Source organism: Pan paniscus, chromosome 5 (genome assembly GCF_029289425.2).
Source record: "Pan paniscus chromosome 5, NHGRI_mPanPan1-v2.0_pri, whole genome shotgun sequence".
Taxonomy (NCBI): Eukaryota; Metazoa; Chordata; class Mammalia; order Primates; family Hominidae; genus Pan; species Pan paniscus.
In genome coordinates, this window is record NC_073254.2 from 110663682 (window position 1) to 110681977 (window position 18296).

General features: G+C 38.5%; 1 protein-coding gene across 11 annotated transcripts in view; it reads right to left on the reverse strand.

Annotated features, from left to right (window-relative positions):
- The window catches only part of MAP3K7 (mitogen-activated protein kinase kinase kinase 7), a 76362-nt gene extending 59774 nt beyond the window's left edge, over positions 1-16588 (reverse strand). For all 11 annotated transcript variants that reach the window (XR_008625715.2, XR_008625714.2, XR_008625716.2 and 8 more), the window contains exon 1: positions 12516-16588. Coding sequence is in view for 2 of the 11 variants with exons in the window: in XM_003822886.6 (XP_003822934.1) it covers positions 12516-12635 (120 nt within the window). In the remaining 9 variants the exon portion in view is untranslated. The remainder of the gene's footprint in view (positions 1-12515) is intronic.
- Between the last annotated feature and the right edge of the window lie 1708 nt (positions 16589-18296).

Genomic DNA, 18296 nt, shown 5'->3' on the forward strand with positions numbered 1-18296 from the left:
AAGATTGGATGGTCAGAAAATATTCAGAGAAGCCAGAATTTGAAGCCTAGAGCACCTAATGATGAACATACTCTATATTCAGCTTCTGTTCATCAGTGGCTTAAAGGAAATGGGGCTGCCTCTAGGCAAAATTTCAAAGTAGGCCAACTTCTCTGGTAGCTAGTCTTTGTTTTGTTGACTTCCCATTTCACTCGTCCTAGCCCTGGGCACTCAGTGTTCTGTGGTTTAGGTTCTTGTTCTCCTTCACAATTCTCATCAGACATTTGTACTTGCCATTCAGTTACTTTATTGTGAATAGAGGGTACTGGCTACCTGGTACCATTAGAATAAATGAAAGAGTACACCCAGGCTCTGAAATCCAACAGACTTGAGTTTGAATGCAGGGCTCTGTCTACCTATTAGCTCTTAATGGGGGACAAGTTTGAGTTTCTGTTTTCTCAACAGTAAAATAGAAGTGCCGACATTTTCCTTCATGAATATCTACAGGATTCGTAAGTTAAAACCAGGTATTTCCTCAAATACTACAAAGAACAGTAAGTGCTTGGAATTGGGTATGAATCAGTGTAAAGGGCTGTAGTACTCATTTCTTTTCTTTCTTTTTTCTTTTGGGTAGAGATGGGATCCCACTATGTTGCCCAGGTTGGTCCTGAATCCCTGAACTCAAGTAATCGCCCTGCCTCAGCCTCCCAAAGTGCTGGGATTACAGGTGTGAGCCACTGCACCTGACCTGTAGTACTCATTTCTCTTGCAATTAACTAAGATGAATAGCAAGCAGGTCCTAAAAAAATTTCAACTTCGCGGCAACATTAGTTTAAGAACACAGGCATGGAGACCAGACTTTACCTATTGATACTACTATTAAATACGAAATGATTATAAAGTAATTTATTCTTCAACCATGTATTTATAAATACATCACAGCAACTGGTACTTACTAGGAATCCCCTTCTTTCATTTCTTCCATTTTGAGGAACGTCCATGCAGGGATTCCAAACATTATCTATATTTGTGAATCACATGTTTGTCATAAAAATTCATTTGACTATTTGTAATTCACAAGTGCCACCTAGTGATGAGAGTAGAGCTGATTCTGAGCTTTCAACTTAAAGCCATGGGAACAAAATGTGGTCAAATGAGGACATGAAAAACTTTCTCCTTTTTGCTCAAGAAAGCAATTTTCTAGAACACCCTGAAATACAAAACAGGCACATTCCTGTAAGATGAGCCCATGGGCTCAAGAAGCCTCCATTCTTATTAGGGCCACAAGATATTTCACTTGCACAGTGAAATGACAGGATCTAAAGTTATAATAAAGAAAGGTGAAGATGTCCAAGGTTGTACTGACCTGAAATACAGGATAGAAATAATAACTGCTGTGAATTCAAAGGAGTGAGATTATAAGTACAGTCAATACTTAAAGAATTAAGTTTGTGTGTATCAAAAATGACTTCCCATTTTTAAAAATAGCATAAAGGTAGATACACTGGGGATGAGAAGAAAAAATATATATGAAGAATGGACCCCTGCCTTCATGGAATGAAAGTGCGGTAGAGAAGAAATTTAAGACTAAATAATAGTACTTAAAAACTTTTAAACACTTACCAGCTGAAAAGGGCCAAAGGTAAGGGCTAATGATGAAGGCTAATAAACTCCTCCCTCCCCCTTTTCAGGATAGGGTTAGGGTAGGGATTCAACAGCAAAAAAGACTCATACCCCTCTGTTCTCACTTAGATCCCTAAGAGCAGGCATCCTCACAGCATGTGCTCTGCAAACACCAGAAGCTTCAAAGGAGTAAGGATTGTGGCAAGGAAGACAGACCAAGGGAGGCCCTAACCCGGGTTCCCTCAGCCCCAGTAGAACACGTAAGGGATAAAGAAAAGCTCTTGTGAAGCAAAAAGCAAGGTAACTGAGAAGTAAGGAGTCTTCTGATCGCAGGAAGGAGGCTGCGGTAGGGCAGAGTGTTGGGACCTACATTAGAGGTCTGTGGGATGGTAGCTAGCTCAAATACTTAATGAAGAACACAGCTGGGTTTCAGAGGATTAATGAAAGCCAAGGGAAAGGCCTGGTCAGCAAGCAGGGAGAACTGGGTTAGGTCTTCTGCCTTCAAAGGATGCAAGTGAGGCTTGATGTTGAAAGAATAATGAACTTCGTTTGTTTACTCCTTAAACCAATATTTCTTTAGTGTGTACTACAACCAGCTACTGTTTGGGACATCAGAAATACAGAAAGAAATAAGACAAAGGTTTGATCTACACAAATGTACTTTCTAGCATATGTGAAGGGAGGGGAGAAGGAGAAAAGACAATCGATATATAAACAAAAGATGAGTAAGAAAAAAATCAGACTTTAAAAAAATGCCACATAGAACGACAACAACAAAAAATAGGATGCTATGACCAAGAGACTAGTGGCAGCTCCAGGCTGGGCAGTTTGAAAAGGCCATATAAAGAGGTTACGAATCTGACATTTGGATGACACAAGGCACCAATCCCAGCACTTTGGGAGGCTGAGGCGGGCGGATCACGAGGTCAGAAGATCGAGACCATCCTGGCTAACACGGTGAAACCCCATCTCTACTAAAAATGCAAAAAATTAGCGGGGCGTGGTGGCGGGCACCTGTAATCCCAGCTACTGGGGAGGCTGAGGCAGGAAAATGGCGTGAACCTGAGAGGCAGAGGTTGCAGTGGGCCGAGATCGCGCCACTGAACTCCAGCCTGGGCAACAGAGCTAGACTCTGACACACACACGCACACACACACACACACAACTTAGTTGTGTGCTAAGAAGAAAAGGAGTATAATTGTGTGTGTATACACACATGTATGCACTCTGCCTCACTCCAATTTTAGACAAGGTAATCACTCAAGGCCTCACTGAGAAAGGTGACATTTTAGTGATGATTTAGAGAAATACTTGGGAGTGTTTGGTGTGGCCGGTGTATAGTGGAGGAAGGGAAGAGTGATTGTAAAGTAAGGCTGGAGGGACAGGCAGAGGTTGGATCCTGAATGGCTCTACCTACCATAAAAAGGAGTTTGAATTTCAGTCTAAGTGCAATGTGAAGGAACTGAAAAAATTTAAGGAAGTAAGGATGGTATGTGACATTAAACAAAATCATTATAGCTCTTAAAGAAAGGATTGTAGGGAAGCTAGGATATGTAAATAGAGACCCATTAGGAAGCCATTACAGCAGTCCAAACAAGCAACAATAGCTGCGAGGGCAATGTCAATGGTAGTGCAGAAACTGGGCAGATCTGGGAAATGTTTTAGAAGTAGAGTCAATAGGGTTTGCTGATGCTCTGCATCCAGGCAGGACAGGTGTAGAGGAAAAGAGCTGAATCAAGGAAAACACCTAGACTGGACAACAGTTTACTGACGGATAAGAATGATGCAGATTTTTTTTTTTAATAACTCAGAGTTTGGTTTTAGTCATATGAAGTTTAAGATGCCTACTGGATATCCAAGAGGAGATATCAAGTAAGAAGGTAGAAACGTGAGTGAGAGGATCTATGGAGAAGTCAGACAAAGAGATACAAACTTGGGAGTCATTAGCATGTAGTCAGTTTTTCTAGTCAATCAGTTGGAAGAGGTAACCAAAAATAATATGGAGATACTGGAGTAGAGGAACTGAGCTTTGAAGCAGTTCAACATTTAGATCACAAGAGAGGAGAAGGAATGGGCAAGGAACAGGAAGGAACAGTCAATATGGTAGCAGGCAAACTAGGAGAGAGTCAGAGAAGCCAAAAGAAAAAGACGTTCCAGGAGGAAAGCAGATATAAGGACAGTGAAAGCATAGGCCAGTGGCTCTAAAAGTGTGGTCTCCGGTTCAGCAGTATCAACATCACCTGGATATTTATTAGAAATATAAATTCTCAGGGTGCAACCCAGAATTATTGAGTCTGATGGTAAGGCCAAGCAATCCATGTTTTACCAAGCCCTCCAGGTAGTTTCAATGTTTGAAAATCACTGCATTCAAGGCTAATCCATTAACAACAGATAATAAGGCAAGATATTTCAGTGGAAGCCATCACACAGACCAGAGAGCTCTCCCTTGCTGTTTATATTATTTGTGGAAGCTTTCCACAGCACCCATATGTCATCTTGGGCAGGAGAAAGGGAAAAGGAAAATCCTTATGAGGGAAGACTGAATTTTGAAATAACCGAATTAATCTTGAAATTTCTGAGTACAAAGATACATAAAAGAGGTAAGTATTACATGGAAATTATCCTTGTTGTGGCAAGATTAAATGCTTTTCTCTACTGAGTTGAAAAGAGGAATGACTCATAATTAAACAGTAGTTATAGAAAAATAGTTACATTTCTTAACTTTTAAAAACAAGTAAGAAATACCGGCAGGAGGACAGGAGTTTGTTTTGTTTTGTTTGTTTTTTTGAGACAGGGTCTCACTCTGTCACCCACGCTGGAGTGCAGTGGCGCGATCTCAGCTCACTGCAGCCTCTGCCTCTCTGGCTGAAGTGATTCTCCTGCCTCAGCCACCCAAAAGTAGCTGGGATTATAGGCTTGTGCCACCACACCCAGCTAATTTTTGTATTTTTATAGAGTCGGGGTTTTGCCATCTTGTCCAGGCTGGTCTTGAACTCCTGAGCTCAAGCGATCTGCCTGGGTTGGCCTTCCAAAGTGTTGGGATTACAGGCGTGAACCACTGCACCTGGCCAGAGACAGGAGTTTTGTGCTTTAAACAAAAAAGAGTATAAGCATATATCCATAAGAGTAGAAGATAGAATAATCAGATGATATATACAATGGATAAAGTTGTTTCCTGGTATATTTTGCTCTCCTTCCCCCCATTCTGATATTAGCTCTCTAAGGGAGAAGTCTGAATGGGAATTAGAGGTGGCAGAAGGTGGTATGTAGCATAAAAAAAGCTTCCCAGGGCATTCCAATATACTTCTCATTCCTTTCTTCAAGAAATAACATTTTAAAGAAATGCAATTTTATTATCTGTATAACGATAATGCAACCTTATATTTAACAATATATTACAACTTGTAAAGCCCTTTCTTACAAATATGATGGAGTTTGAGTGTCACCATAAACCCATGAATATATAGGATTTTTTATTCCTACCTTAGAGAGAAGAAAACCAAGGCTCCAAGAACTGAAGTTACCTATTCAAGGATCATGTAATTAGTAAATCAGAGTCAGCTTTCAGGTATGTTTCATGGTGCCAACAAAACAGAGGCCTGCCAGGATTTGGTCCAGTGCCTGGTACAGAGAAAAATGCTACTCAAAGGCAGCAAGTATGATAACTAACAACAATTAACTTTTCAAAAGATTATATTCGAATCAGATTTTAGCTGTTTAGAAGGGGGTTTTAAAAAGCCCTAATCTCCTTTAAGAAAAAAGAGTGAAGTTGGGTTAATAGAAGGCTTGTGTATAAAGGGCAGTCTCCAAAGATGGCTGTCAACAATCCCTTCTCTGCCTGTCTCTGCTTAAGAGTTCTATTTTAGCCTCCTTCACTGATTCTTCCTTCCTCTGTCCAAACCTTAGATGTTGCTACTTTCCAGGGTTCTGTCCTTGGCCCTTTTGTTTCTGAATCTGTTCTCTAATCTCATGGCTTCATACTCTCAAATCTCTCCCATCCAGGTTTTTTGCCCAAGCTCAAGATATATTTAAAACTGCCTTTGAGATTCAGGGGTCCTACAGGCTTATTAAGTTCAATATGTCAAATACTGACTCCATTATCAGTCCCTCACTTGTGTATATTGTAGTTTACTTGACCTTAGTTAAGTAGATTTACAGATATTATCTCATTTTAATTAAGTCAATTCTCACATTTTAGAAAGGTTTTATTTAGAAAGTACTTATTGCAACTTGAGCCATGATCAAATGATAGTATGAAACCTTTCATCTCCCATTGTTTAAAAATACCGATTTCATACATACACACTGAAAACTGAGTATACAAAATAGAAAGTGTTTTGTTTTACCAGTGGGAGACAGACAAACAAAAAATTGTGGACACCACCGCTCCAACAGGAAACGCTGGTTAAGAAAGTTCATTACTGTCTGCACTCCACCTCTCTCAGGCTATGTAAAACAGCACTCCACTGACTGGGGAAAATCTTACATGTGTATAGATTTTTAAAAAATATATCACATATTTCTAAGAAAATGTTTCAAATGCAAATATCTTGGTAACAAATTTCCTTATTGTATTAATCAAGAACATAAAATCGTGGAGAAGATCAGATGTAGAATAATAATATGTCTGGACTACAAAGGCCAAGCCTAAAAACACATAAGGAGATTATGTACATTATTAGATAAGGAATGAGCCAATGTTACAAACTACAGAAGCAAATTTGATATTTTTGTTGACATATGGTAGATCAACAGAAAAAAGTGGCATAGATGGCCACTCTTGAGACATACTGGCAACTGAGGTAAACAATTAAAAAACTTAATATTCAAGTTGTAAACCACTGAAAGGCGGCCACTTTTTATTTACTACCAAATTTCTAGTCCAAGTTCACAAATCAAACGTGCTTTCTGAACCGTATTCTTTTCTGAATAATACAGTTTATTTGACACACTGTAATTAACAATTAGGTTTTTTGTTTTTTAAAATTTTTTATAGAGACAGGGTCTCACTATGTTGCCCAGACTCGTCTCAAACTCCTGGCCTCATACAATCTCCCACCTTGGCCTCCCAAAGTGTTGGGATTACAGGTGTGAGCCACCGTACCTAGCCCAACATTATTTTAAATGACTGTTTTTTCCCCAAAGATGAATTTTCATCAAGAGTAAAAAAGAGAACATATCATGTTACAAGTATTTCCCCATCACACACATCCAACTAAAATGGTGACCTACAAATAAATATTTCAGATATTCTTCATAATCCTTCATTTGTAAAAAACAGAGGAATGCAAAAAGGACTTTGGTTTTAAAAGGGAGGTCAATTTGGAAATATTTCCTTCCAAATTTACGAATGTTTTCTAAATCAAAATGTTTTTGATTAATTACTTTATGATAAGCATTTCTCCCCCTATGGTTGAAACCTCTTTGTTTTGGGTCTACAACTTTAGTCTCATACAATTAAGTAGATTTAAATTTAATTTCTTAATAAAAAATACAGAAGAATATGAGATGGTATATAGAATATTTCCATGCAACTACTATTGAAAGGCACAAAAACAAAAATCAGGTTTTGTGTGTATGTGTGTTATTTTTAAAGAAATTCCTTTAAAAATTAATTTCTTTATGATGTAAGATGACTCCATTCCTTCAGACAAGTCATGTTAAAGAAAACAACCAAACACACACCTAACCTAAATGGAAAAGGATGTATGCCTTTGTGCTCTTAATTTATTATTAAATAATTCTTTTAATTGTTCTGAATTCATGTTATTTTTAGTTCAGTGACTACAGCTGTCAGTTTCATTTGGCCCTGTTCTATGAACTATCTGAATGGACCCCTGGTGATGCTGGCATTGTTCTGGCTGGAAATGCAGAACAAGACAGAACAAGCATAGATCATACATTTATTAGTTAGGACTTGGAGCCTCCAACTATGTTAGAACTTCAATATCTATTAATAAACTGTGGCAGAGTGGAACTGCCATCTGCTGACAAGATGGATTTGATAACATAAAAGTAAAGCTTTGATTATTCAAACTTTCTTCTGAATGTTTCATGCAGTCTTTTAATACCTGCCACAGTACATCTCACCCATTTTCTAGGCTTTTATTTCAAATAATATGCTCATGCTATCTTTTAAGCTACACGTGTACAATGCAAAAATTATCTCTGTAGCTACCTCTTAACTATAGTAATTCCAGATTTCTACTGAAATCAGTGGTCACTTTCACATGAAAGAATGTATTGATTATTTTAGGTATCCATAATTAAATAGTGACTAACAAATCTATGTACTCAGTTTGTTTAGACCACTATAAATTAGGTTTTTCTCTAATACCAATTCCCCATATATTTATAACTTAAACCTACAAAGTACATATAACTGTTTAAGTTCTATCTATATCTCCTCTTTGTAGCATATTTTAGCTTTTAAAACAAAACCTTTGTGTGTCTCCTTAACAAAGCTGAAGAATATATACAAATGCTGCAGTAATTTTATGTGTCCAATACTATAGCTTTGTTCCTACACTATAGTTGAGGTCAGCATTATGGGTCTCCCTTTTCAAAAGCAACCATTGTAAATAGTGTCTTTTTAGCACTCTGTAGTAAAGACCTACCATACGTGGCTTACTCATAGCATCTGGCCCTTTACAGCATTTTTTATCCCTGCTAAACAAAAGTATCTGCTAACTATAATAGAGTCGACATTAAAACAAGACTCGGATCTCATTTCTAATGTGTTGCCTTAGCCAAATCGCATAACTTAGCTCTTATTTTATCACATGTAATATAAGAGAACAAGATGGGCATTTAATTCTTATGATTATGCTGTGATACTTTCATGTACTCATTGAACAAATATGTATAGAGAACCTTCTAGGTTCTAGGCATTGGGGTTACAAAAGTGAATAAAGCACCTTACATTTTGCTGAAGGAGAGACACAATTTCAGTTACTGGTAAGTACCATGAAAGATAATAGAAATGACAAAAGATCTAGGTTGCTCAGGGAATGCTTCTCTAAGGAAGTGTTAATAACATTTGAGGTGGGACTTGACTGGTGAGGAGTCAGTCATCTTAAGTTCTGGGGGAACAGCGCTTTAGGCAGAGGAACAACTACAAAGAAAATTCATCTTAGTGACTTTCCCAACCCACGATGGTCACTTTATTCAAATCCTAGTTTTAAACTTGTCCCTACTCAATGGAACCTTCTGTGATTAACTCTATTTTCAAATTATGGCTTAAGTGTTTAATTTACACTATATTCACAGTTTTAAATTTGTGGTCTATAGTTAACTGTTCTGTGTTTACTCCAGTCTGATATCATACTAAGTCAGACATTTTAAGGAGGTAATCCTAGGATTCTTCTATCATCTTTTTTTTTTTTTTTTTTTTGAGACAGAGTCTCCCTCTGTTGTCCAGGCTAAGGTGCAGTGGCATGATCTCAGCTCACTGCAACCTCTGCCTCCTGGGTTCAAACGATTCTCATGCCTCAGCCACTCAAGTAGCTGGGATTACAGGCCTGTGCCACCACACCCAGCTAATTTTTGTGCTTTTAGTAGTGACGGGGTTTCTCCGTGTTGGCCAGGGTGGTCTTGAACTCCTGGCTTCAAGTGATCTGCCCGCACTGGCCCTCCAAAGTGCTCGGATTACAGGTGTGAGCCACCGCACCAAGCCCTATTCATCTTTTATAGTACCTCAGAGTATTACGCACAGATGAGAATGTTCATTAAATGCTCAGGACCAACTACACTAAAAAGGAAATCAGTATTTTGTTTCCCCTTTCCCATATTAGGTTTGGTTATAGAGTACTTCAGAAAGTACTGAGTGACACTGTAAATCCAGTGGAAAGGGCAACTGACTCACAAGTGAGAAGTCTCATATTCAATTCCCAGCTTTACCATTTACTTAGGCATGCGGCTTCTGGCAAGTCAAACTCTATGACTGCTTGTCAATATCTGTAAAATGGGATATCATTTGCCCTGTCAACCCAGGATTAGTTGGTCACCAACTGAATTCTATAGGAGACCATGATCAGTCTTTAAAGAACTGCTAAGCTTACTACAGAAAACAGTTAAATACTGGAAAACATGAATGTGTTTTCATTTTAGAACTGGAAAAGACCTTAAATGATCTTGTTCAATCAGTTTACATGAGTAACCACAGGCCCAGAAAAATGTGGTGACTTCCTCAAAGTTACAAAAATATATTATGGCAGAATCAGTACAGCATCTAAATTTTCTTTTTCAGTCCAGAACACTTTCCACTATACTACCCTGTGTAACACTTCTTGCAACCCATCCCCTCTTTTATTCCAACATTCTCTACAGCCAGTTCTAGATGGTAAACACTAAATGACTTTAAAAAAGTACCTAGGCAGATTTCTGAGGCTGAGACCTTACCTAATTTGACTGAATTGAATTGAATCTAAGATGTGCCAAACTAATACTACTGAGTTACAATATTAGAAATGCAAGATCAGCTAATGTCTTAGAAATATGTATCTACTAAATGGCTGCATATTTGGCCTGTAGTTGAATTATTATTTTTTTTACAGTTTCTAATTATATTGATATAATACAATTTAATTACATTGAGAAATACATGATTTTCTTAATTTAGAAGGTAATATTCTCATACAATATAAAATACTGGAAGCAACATAAAATAGTTTTTGTTTCTGGTCATCTTCCTCTGTTTATCTTACAATTGAACTGGAAGTGTAATCTAAGTTGACAAATAGCTAATAAGTGTTCATGGTTCACCCTGGATTGTGTAACACTGGTTTAATGTATGCAAATGAAGAAGATGATGGAAATTATGTAATGCTTTCAATATCAGAAAGGTCCAAATTCAATCTTTAATGCAAAAATGAACTAAGTATTAAACATGAAAGGGAATAAAACAAACAAAAAACCCAAATGACTGCCTAATATTAGAAACAAATTTTCATCTAAAAACAAAAACCTACTCCCAGAAATGTCCTAAACACACACACACCCACATACACACAAAGATTGAAACATTATCTAAACTGAGAGAAGGGTCTTGGAAACACAGAAACCTAACCAGAAGCGAAATAGCTTTAAGGGAAGAACATCAAAATGATAACTACCTCCTTAGTAATTTGTTTTTCCCTGAATCAAGAATGTAAAAAGCTTTAGAAAGTAGCATTCAAAAACTAAGGTTGTAAGAACCAAATGAAGTAAGTTTGTGAAAGCATTTAGTAGACCATAAAGCACAAGTTATTATTATATAACAATTTGTAGTCTACAAGCATAGCAATTCACCACAGAGCAGACGTAAACGCTTATTTAAAAACTGCAATTCTTGTATACTGACTCACTGAATTTTTATTCTTAAAAAAGAATATTAGCCATGAAAGCTGCATCAACTATCCACTTCTGGAAAAGGAATTTATCATAGCCTCAATGTAAAAAAAAATAAACTAAAAACATTTCCCCCTCTTTTCAAAATACAGGTCTTCTTTTAGCCATATGACCTTAAAGCAGGTCACATTTCCTCTCTGGAACTAGGTTTCCTAATATGTGTCAGGCCCTGTGGTAGGTGTTTTGCATATAATGTCTACTAAGATCTGTTATGCAGATAAAATGAAACAGAATTTATTAGCCCTTTTTTAGAGTAAACTAAAATTCAAAGAGGTTAGGAAACTTGCCCCAAATCACACAGCTAATAAATGGCATATCTGATACACTGAACTTTCCTCTAACTCCAAAGACCTTGCTCTTTCCACCATATTATCTTGTAAAATGAGGATATTCTCAATAATCTCTAAAGTTACTTTATGTGATTAAAAAATATATAATTCAGTAATCCATTACTCTTCCAAAACATGCACAGGAAAAAAAATTTATTTGTTGAACGTTATCTCACTACTTTGAACTTGCTGACACTTAAAAATAATTTTAGAATTTTAAAGTAGACATAACTCGTTGACAATCTATAATATTTCACTAGGTTTTTCATGGGCTATATAACGCAAAGTGCTTAATAAATTTAAAAAATGGCAAGTAAATGGTAAGAGATAGTATTTTCAACCAAAGTTTTTAACAAGTTCTAAAGTGTCTTTAAAAAATATATAAGCAGTTTTTACTTTTCTAAATTTTATAGTCATTAGAACCAAATTTACCTGTCAATTTGAAAAACGACGCTTTAAAGTCACTTTGAAATATCTTGTTCTAAAATAAATTACTGCAAAATAAAGAAAGGATATGGGTTTTCTGATAGCGATTTCTAGTCTAATATTATATTCTGATTGTCACCGAAATCATTCGTTATCTCTTCAGAATATGCTACTTGAAACATCTTTTGATCGTAGACCAGTCTACGTTACTTATGGTGAAATTCACCTACATTAGCCCAACTGAAAGCCGAGCATTTAAACACTACGAGTATTGCTGTGCGGTATCGGAGAAATTGAGAACCATTCGGTGCTCAGGGAAACACTTTATTAGACTTGATGATCTACTAATTTAACAAGCATTTATTGAGCATCCCCTACATGCCATGTACTGAAGTAGAAGTCGAATATAATACAATCTTTGGCCATTAAGAACATTATGTCCAGCGGACTGAAACTCCAGAACGGCTACTTACAGATACGAGAACGGGTGGACCACACTATCTCACCAGTTCATTCTCCTGTTTATCACCGGAATATCAAATCCAAAATCAAGAGTACCCAAGAGAGGAAAAAAGGCAGCTACTCCCGAGCAGTTGAGCTCAGAGAGTAACCCCCACTCCCACGTTACTGAGGGCTGTGGGGTCTCCCGAGTGGACCCCGCACGGTCCCGCGAATTAGAGGGGCCCCGGGAGGCACCTTCAGAGCCGGGACCAGGCAGAGGCGGGGGCGGGGCAGGCCGGGACCGGCGTCTCCATGCCGGGCCTCGCTCACCTCTTCCACCTCGATCTCCTTGTAGTCGATCTCTTCAAAGTTGAGGACCTGAGAAGGGGCTTCGATCATCTCACCGGCCGAAGACGAGGAGGAGGAGGAGGCGGCAGAGGCTGTAGACATGATCCCTCGCGGCGCCCGGTGGGGCCGGGAACGGTGCCACCCGGACAATCCGGGTGAGACCCGCGCCCACCCGCCTCCGGACTGACCCTCAGCCTGGAGCCGCGCAGTCCTACTACCCGGCGATCCGTGGCTGGGGTAGAGGCAGCGGCCACAGCCGTGTCCGGCTCTGGCTCCGCTGCGTTTTCCGCCGACGGGCCCCGCCCACTACACTTCCGGTTCCGGGCTGAAATCGGAAACAGGAGGAGGGCCGTAAACTCCGGGGTAGGGGAGGGGAGAATTTTGTGACTTGGAAAGAAAAGGAGGGACAGGTTGGGGGTGGGGTGGAGTAAGCTAAGAAGCAAGCTTGGACCTCTAGAACAAATTTCGCGAGACCTTTATTACAGGGCCTCAGCAACCGGATGATACCGCGAGAGAGGACGCCTGACGTAATTAAAGTGCGCGAACGGAAGTGGCGCGGAACATGACGGAAAATCAGTACGGTTGGTCCCTTAAGGACCAGCGGGAAAGATAAAAGCTGGGGTTTAGTCTGTGCTGCGTGAAATATGTCTTGGCATCACTTCCTCTCCTCTGAGCTGCCTGCAGACGGGCGAGGTGGTGTTGAACTGTGTTTTTTGTGACGAAGCTTACTTTTAAGTTTCATCCCTAAACTAAGTTGACCTGTTTCTTTAAGACGGCTTGCAAAATGTGTTTTCCTCAATGTGGGATATGGAAAGAAGCAGTTGCTCCTGTTACTTTGAGCTAGTACCTGACGCTATGAGAAATTCTAAAAGAGCGAATCAGATCATGCAACATGAATAACTATAGAGGCTGAGTGATCAAGAACAGAAGTTAATATTTTGGTGTTACAAACTTTCCACGGATTAGGTGAATAAGATATTTATAATTTGGTGTGTTCATCTCAAGTTATGGATTACGAGTGCGGGGCACTAGTGCTTTAGATTGGTAAATGAATCATCAACAGTCGCCTTGAAAATCAAATATTTTTGTCACCATTTTCAGGACATGAGAAAATACGCTGAGAGTTTAAAGCAATTATGGTCCTCACAAACTAGATCAATCTGTCCCCAAGATGGTCAGTATTGCTCATGTTGTACTACCAGCACAAGTTTCAGTTTTAAACTAACTGTTGAATTTTATATAGTCCGTTTGACATAAAGCCTAACTGTGGAAAATTTGAGTTAGAGATGAAGATTTAAGGACCAAGAATGGATTCCTGCGAATGTCCAATTCTAAGTTTCAGTAAGAGACTGAAAGGGGGAAGTGAGGAAAATAGTAATTGGAATGTCACCAGAGGAGAGCTTTCCAATGAAGAAGTAGCCAACCAAGTATATGCTGTATAGAATTATGTTAAACACATTTGGGATGGCAAATAGATCATTGGATTTGACCATCAAGAAGTTACAAACTCCTGGGAAAGATTCTCTCACTTTTTATTCGTAGTTCTAGTGACACGCAGTGACAGTTTGATGAGTGGATAAAAAATGAAAGAAGCGATAATTTCTTTTCACTGTACACTCTCTCTTTGCATGCTCTTACCCAAGGTCTCTGTTTCTCATACTATTTTTATAATGATGACTCCTAATCTCCAAATACTCAAGATTTTTCCTGAATTCTGGACCTATTGGTCATCTCTACTTAGACAAACACCTAAACTTCAAGATACCACGGCAAATTCAAAAGTTGTCACCCACCACAAATATATTCCTATGTTATTTTCCTATGTCACTTAAGGATGCCATCACCCAGTTGGTTGTCCAAGTGAGAAATCAGGGCATGTGAAATGATGCGTGGTGCACTGATACCCAATAGAAGCTGATTTAATCGGCGGGACAGTCATTTTCACCTGTCATTCCCCTTGCATTTCCAAACAAGGATGGTCACTTCTTACCTTGTGCTATAACTCTGCAGGTCTATATCCGATTTCCTTTTAACACCTTGACCTTGCTGCCAGGTGGGAACTCAATAAATACTTAGATATTCTGTACAAATGAATAGCTTTTGTCAGTCCTCCCTTTCCCTGGAGTGTAAGATATGTTTCCTGTACCTTCAGTTTAGGACTGGAATCTTGACAAAGGGCTAATTAATTACTACAGCCATGATGCAGTTCTCCTGCTTGATTTTTCCCCCCCAAAATTTTGTTACAAAAATGGCAAATATAGAGAAAAGTTGAAAGAATGTTATGGTGAACACCTATATGCCCACCACCAGGATTCTACCTTTAACATTTTACTATACTTGCTTTATCATAATATACATATGTGCATCTCTCCATCCATATTTACATCCATCTACCATTTTGCTAGATGCATTTCAAAGTGAATTGATTACATGATTTTGAATATCTTCTACCCCAACACTTCTATGTTTTATCCACTGATCTGGACTTCTAATATTGATGCCAGTCTAAAATCAGTTTTTGTCCAACTTGCTTGCAGATTACTTTTTTCTTTTTTTGTCTGCCTGCGCCTTTTCCCTAGCTTCTAGTAATAGATGGAAAGTTTCATCAGTGTTTATGTCTCTGGGTTCAGTCATTCCCAAGGTCCAATCCATCTCTTACATTCTGTGATTTGGTTATGTGAGCTAGTAAATTACCATTTCATTTAAGCTGGTCCAAGTTGTATTTTTGTCACTTGTAACCAAATAATCCTAAGTAATAAAGTTTAAATGCAGAGGAATGATGGAGGGGAGCCGAACCTCTCTCAGTTGACTTCAATTTTGACTTTGCATTTCCTTTAACTTTCATGAATTAAGGATAGAAACTTGACCTCAGAATTTCATGTCAACTTCAGTCACCAGTCTGTGTGTCTCCACAAGTTTCCAGATACATATCAAAACTATTTAGGTAAATTCCTTGAAGTCCCTCTGAGTTTGAGCACCCTCCACCATTCTCCCTCATGTCAGCACCCTAATAACTACTCTCTAACTTCCAACTCTGTCTTCAATTTCGGCCCTTTTATACTCTCCAGGGGTTGAGAGGACAAGGGTTTCAAAATCCATTTCCCACTTCTTTGCTTGTTCTAAATGAGATTCTGATCTTATTTGGCTCATTTTGGGTGTAGGGATATCTGGGACCTATTTTAATGGAGGCTTAGCAGAAACTGGGACTAAAGTAGCACCACTTTAATGTTCTGGGTCATATATATGTCAGACAAGTGTTCCATATTTCCATCATAGGCTTGATGATAACATCAATAATTGAGTTTCCATTATTCTCTTCTGCCTTTTGTGGTATTTGCTATATTCTACAATAGTGTTTTTCAATCTTTTTTTTCATTATTGTTCTTTTAAGGAGCCTTTTTAGACATCTTAATGCCCCTCCTCAAAGTTTTAATACCTCAGATACACTGTATATCTATTTATGTATTGCATGTATATTTGTGCTTTATATGTAAAAAGAGTAAGATTTTTTCTCTCCCCAGTTTTTGCCCCCTGTGGAGGTGTTACTGCCTCCATTGAGAATGCATGTACTAGCAGTTTCGTTTTTCACATGACACATCACAAAGTACAACAGAGAGCATCTCTTGGTAGCCATCTCAGAAGAGCAGTTAAACATTCTTTTTCAAAAGCCTTGGTAAGTGTACCCTTGAGGGATGGGGAACAGGATGCTTGAGGATACACACAGTCATGCGCTGCATAACGATTTTTTGGTCAATGGACCTCATATGTGACAGTGGTCCTATATGATTATAATGAAGCTGAAAAAATCCTATTGGCTAGTGACATTGTAGCCATAGTAATGTCATAGCATGACACATTACTTATAGTGCATTACTCGTGTTTGTGGTCATACTGGTGTAAACAAACTTATGCTGCTAGTCATACAAAAGTATAATACAATTATGTGCAGTGCATAATATTGATAATGATAAACAACTATGTTACTGGTTTATATAATTACTATACTATACTTTTTAATTGTTATTTTACAGTGTACTCCTACTTCCATAAAAAAACTATAAAACAGCCTCAGGCAGGTCCTTCAGGAGGTATTCCAGAAGAAGGCATTGTTATCATAAGAGATGACTGCTCCATGCGTGTTATTGCCCCTGAAGACTTTCTGGTGGGACAAGATGTGGAGGTGGAAGATAGTGATGTTGATGATCCTGACCCTGTGTAGGTAGACCTAGGCCAACATATGTTTGTCTTACTTTTTAGCCAAAACGTTTAAAAACTACAAAAAAAAAAAAAAACAGAAAAAAGTGTATAGAATAAGGATCCAAATAAAATACTTTTGTACAGCTGTTCAGTGTGTTTCTGTTTTAAAGCTAAGTGTTATTACAAAAGAGTCAAAAAGTTTTAAAAAATTTAAAAGTTTATGAAGTAAAAGAGTTATAAAAGCTAAGGTTAATTTATTGTTGAAGAAAACTTTTAAAAAATAAATTTAGTGTAACCCAAGAGTACAGTGTTTATAAAGTCTACAGTAGTGTACAGTAATGTTCTAGGCCTTCGCATTCACTCACCAGTCACTCACTGGCTCACCCAGAGTAACTTCCAGTCTTGCAAACTCCATTTATGGTGAGTGCCCTATATAAGTGTACCATTTTTTAAAATCTTTTATATTGTATCGTTACTGTACCTTTCCTTTGTTTAGATACACAAATACCATTGTGTTACATTTGCCTGCAGTATTCAGTGTAGTAACATGGTTTATACAGGCTTGTAGCCTAGGAACAGGTATACCTGTTATATACCTAGGTATACCATATAGCCTAGGTGTATAGTAGGCTATGTCATCTTGTAATGATATAAGTATATAATGTTTGTATAAGTACACTCTATGATGTTCACATAATGGTGGAATTGCCGATCAACACACTTCTCAAAACTTATCCCTGTAGTTAAGCAATGCATGACTGTACGTTGTTTAACTTTGAGGGATCCTGGAAACCTGGGCTCTAAGGAGGAGGAGGAGATGCTAACCCGAAGGAAAATCTTAATACTCTTAGGAACAGCAAAGCAGGCAATGGTTGATGGGTGGTGGGTATGCAACCAGCAAATGCTCATTATTCATATGTTTATTCAGATTGAGCTCTGTGATGGTTAATTTTGTGTCAACTTGATTTGGCTAAGGTATACCCAGCTAGCTGGAAAAACATTATATCTGGGTGTGTCGGCGAGGGTGTATTTGGAAGAGATTAGCATTTGATTAAGTAGGCTGAGTAAAGAAGATCTGACCTCACCAATGTAGGGAGTCATCATCCCATTGTTGAGAGCCCAACAGGACAAAAAGGTAAAGGAAGGATGATTCACTCTCTCTTCTTGAGCTGGGACATCTATTTCCTCTGTACTCAGACATCAGAGATCCTGGGTCTTGGCCTTTGGACTTCAGGACTTACACCAGTCCTCCCCTTAGGCCTTTAGAGCCGGTCTGAGAGTTACACTCTTGGCTCCCCTGGTTCTCAGGTCTTGGACTGGATTACACCACTGGCTTTCCTGGTTCTCTAGCTTGCAGAAAGCAGATGGGGTAACTTCATGGCCTCCGTAATTACATGAGCCAATTTTCATAATAGATCTCCTTATATATATCTTACTGGTTTTGATTCTCCGGAAAGCCCTAACACAAGCTCTACACCTAGAAAGTGCTATTTTTACTGCCTGAGACCCAAACCCACCCAACCCAATTAAATATTATTCTTTCCAGGAAGTTCAGAAATAGTTTTC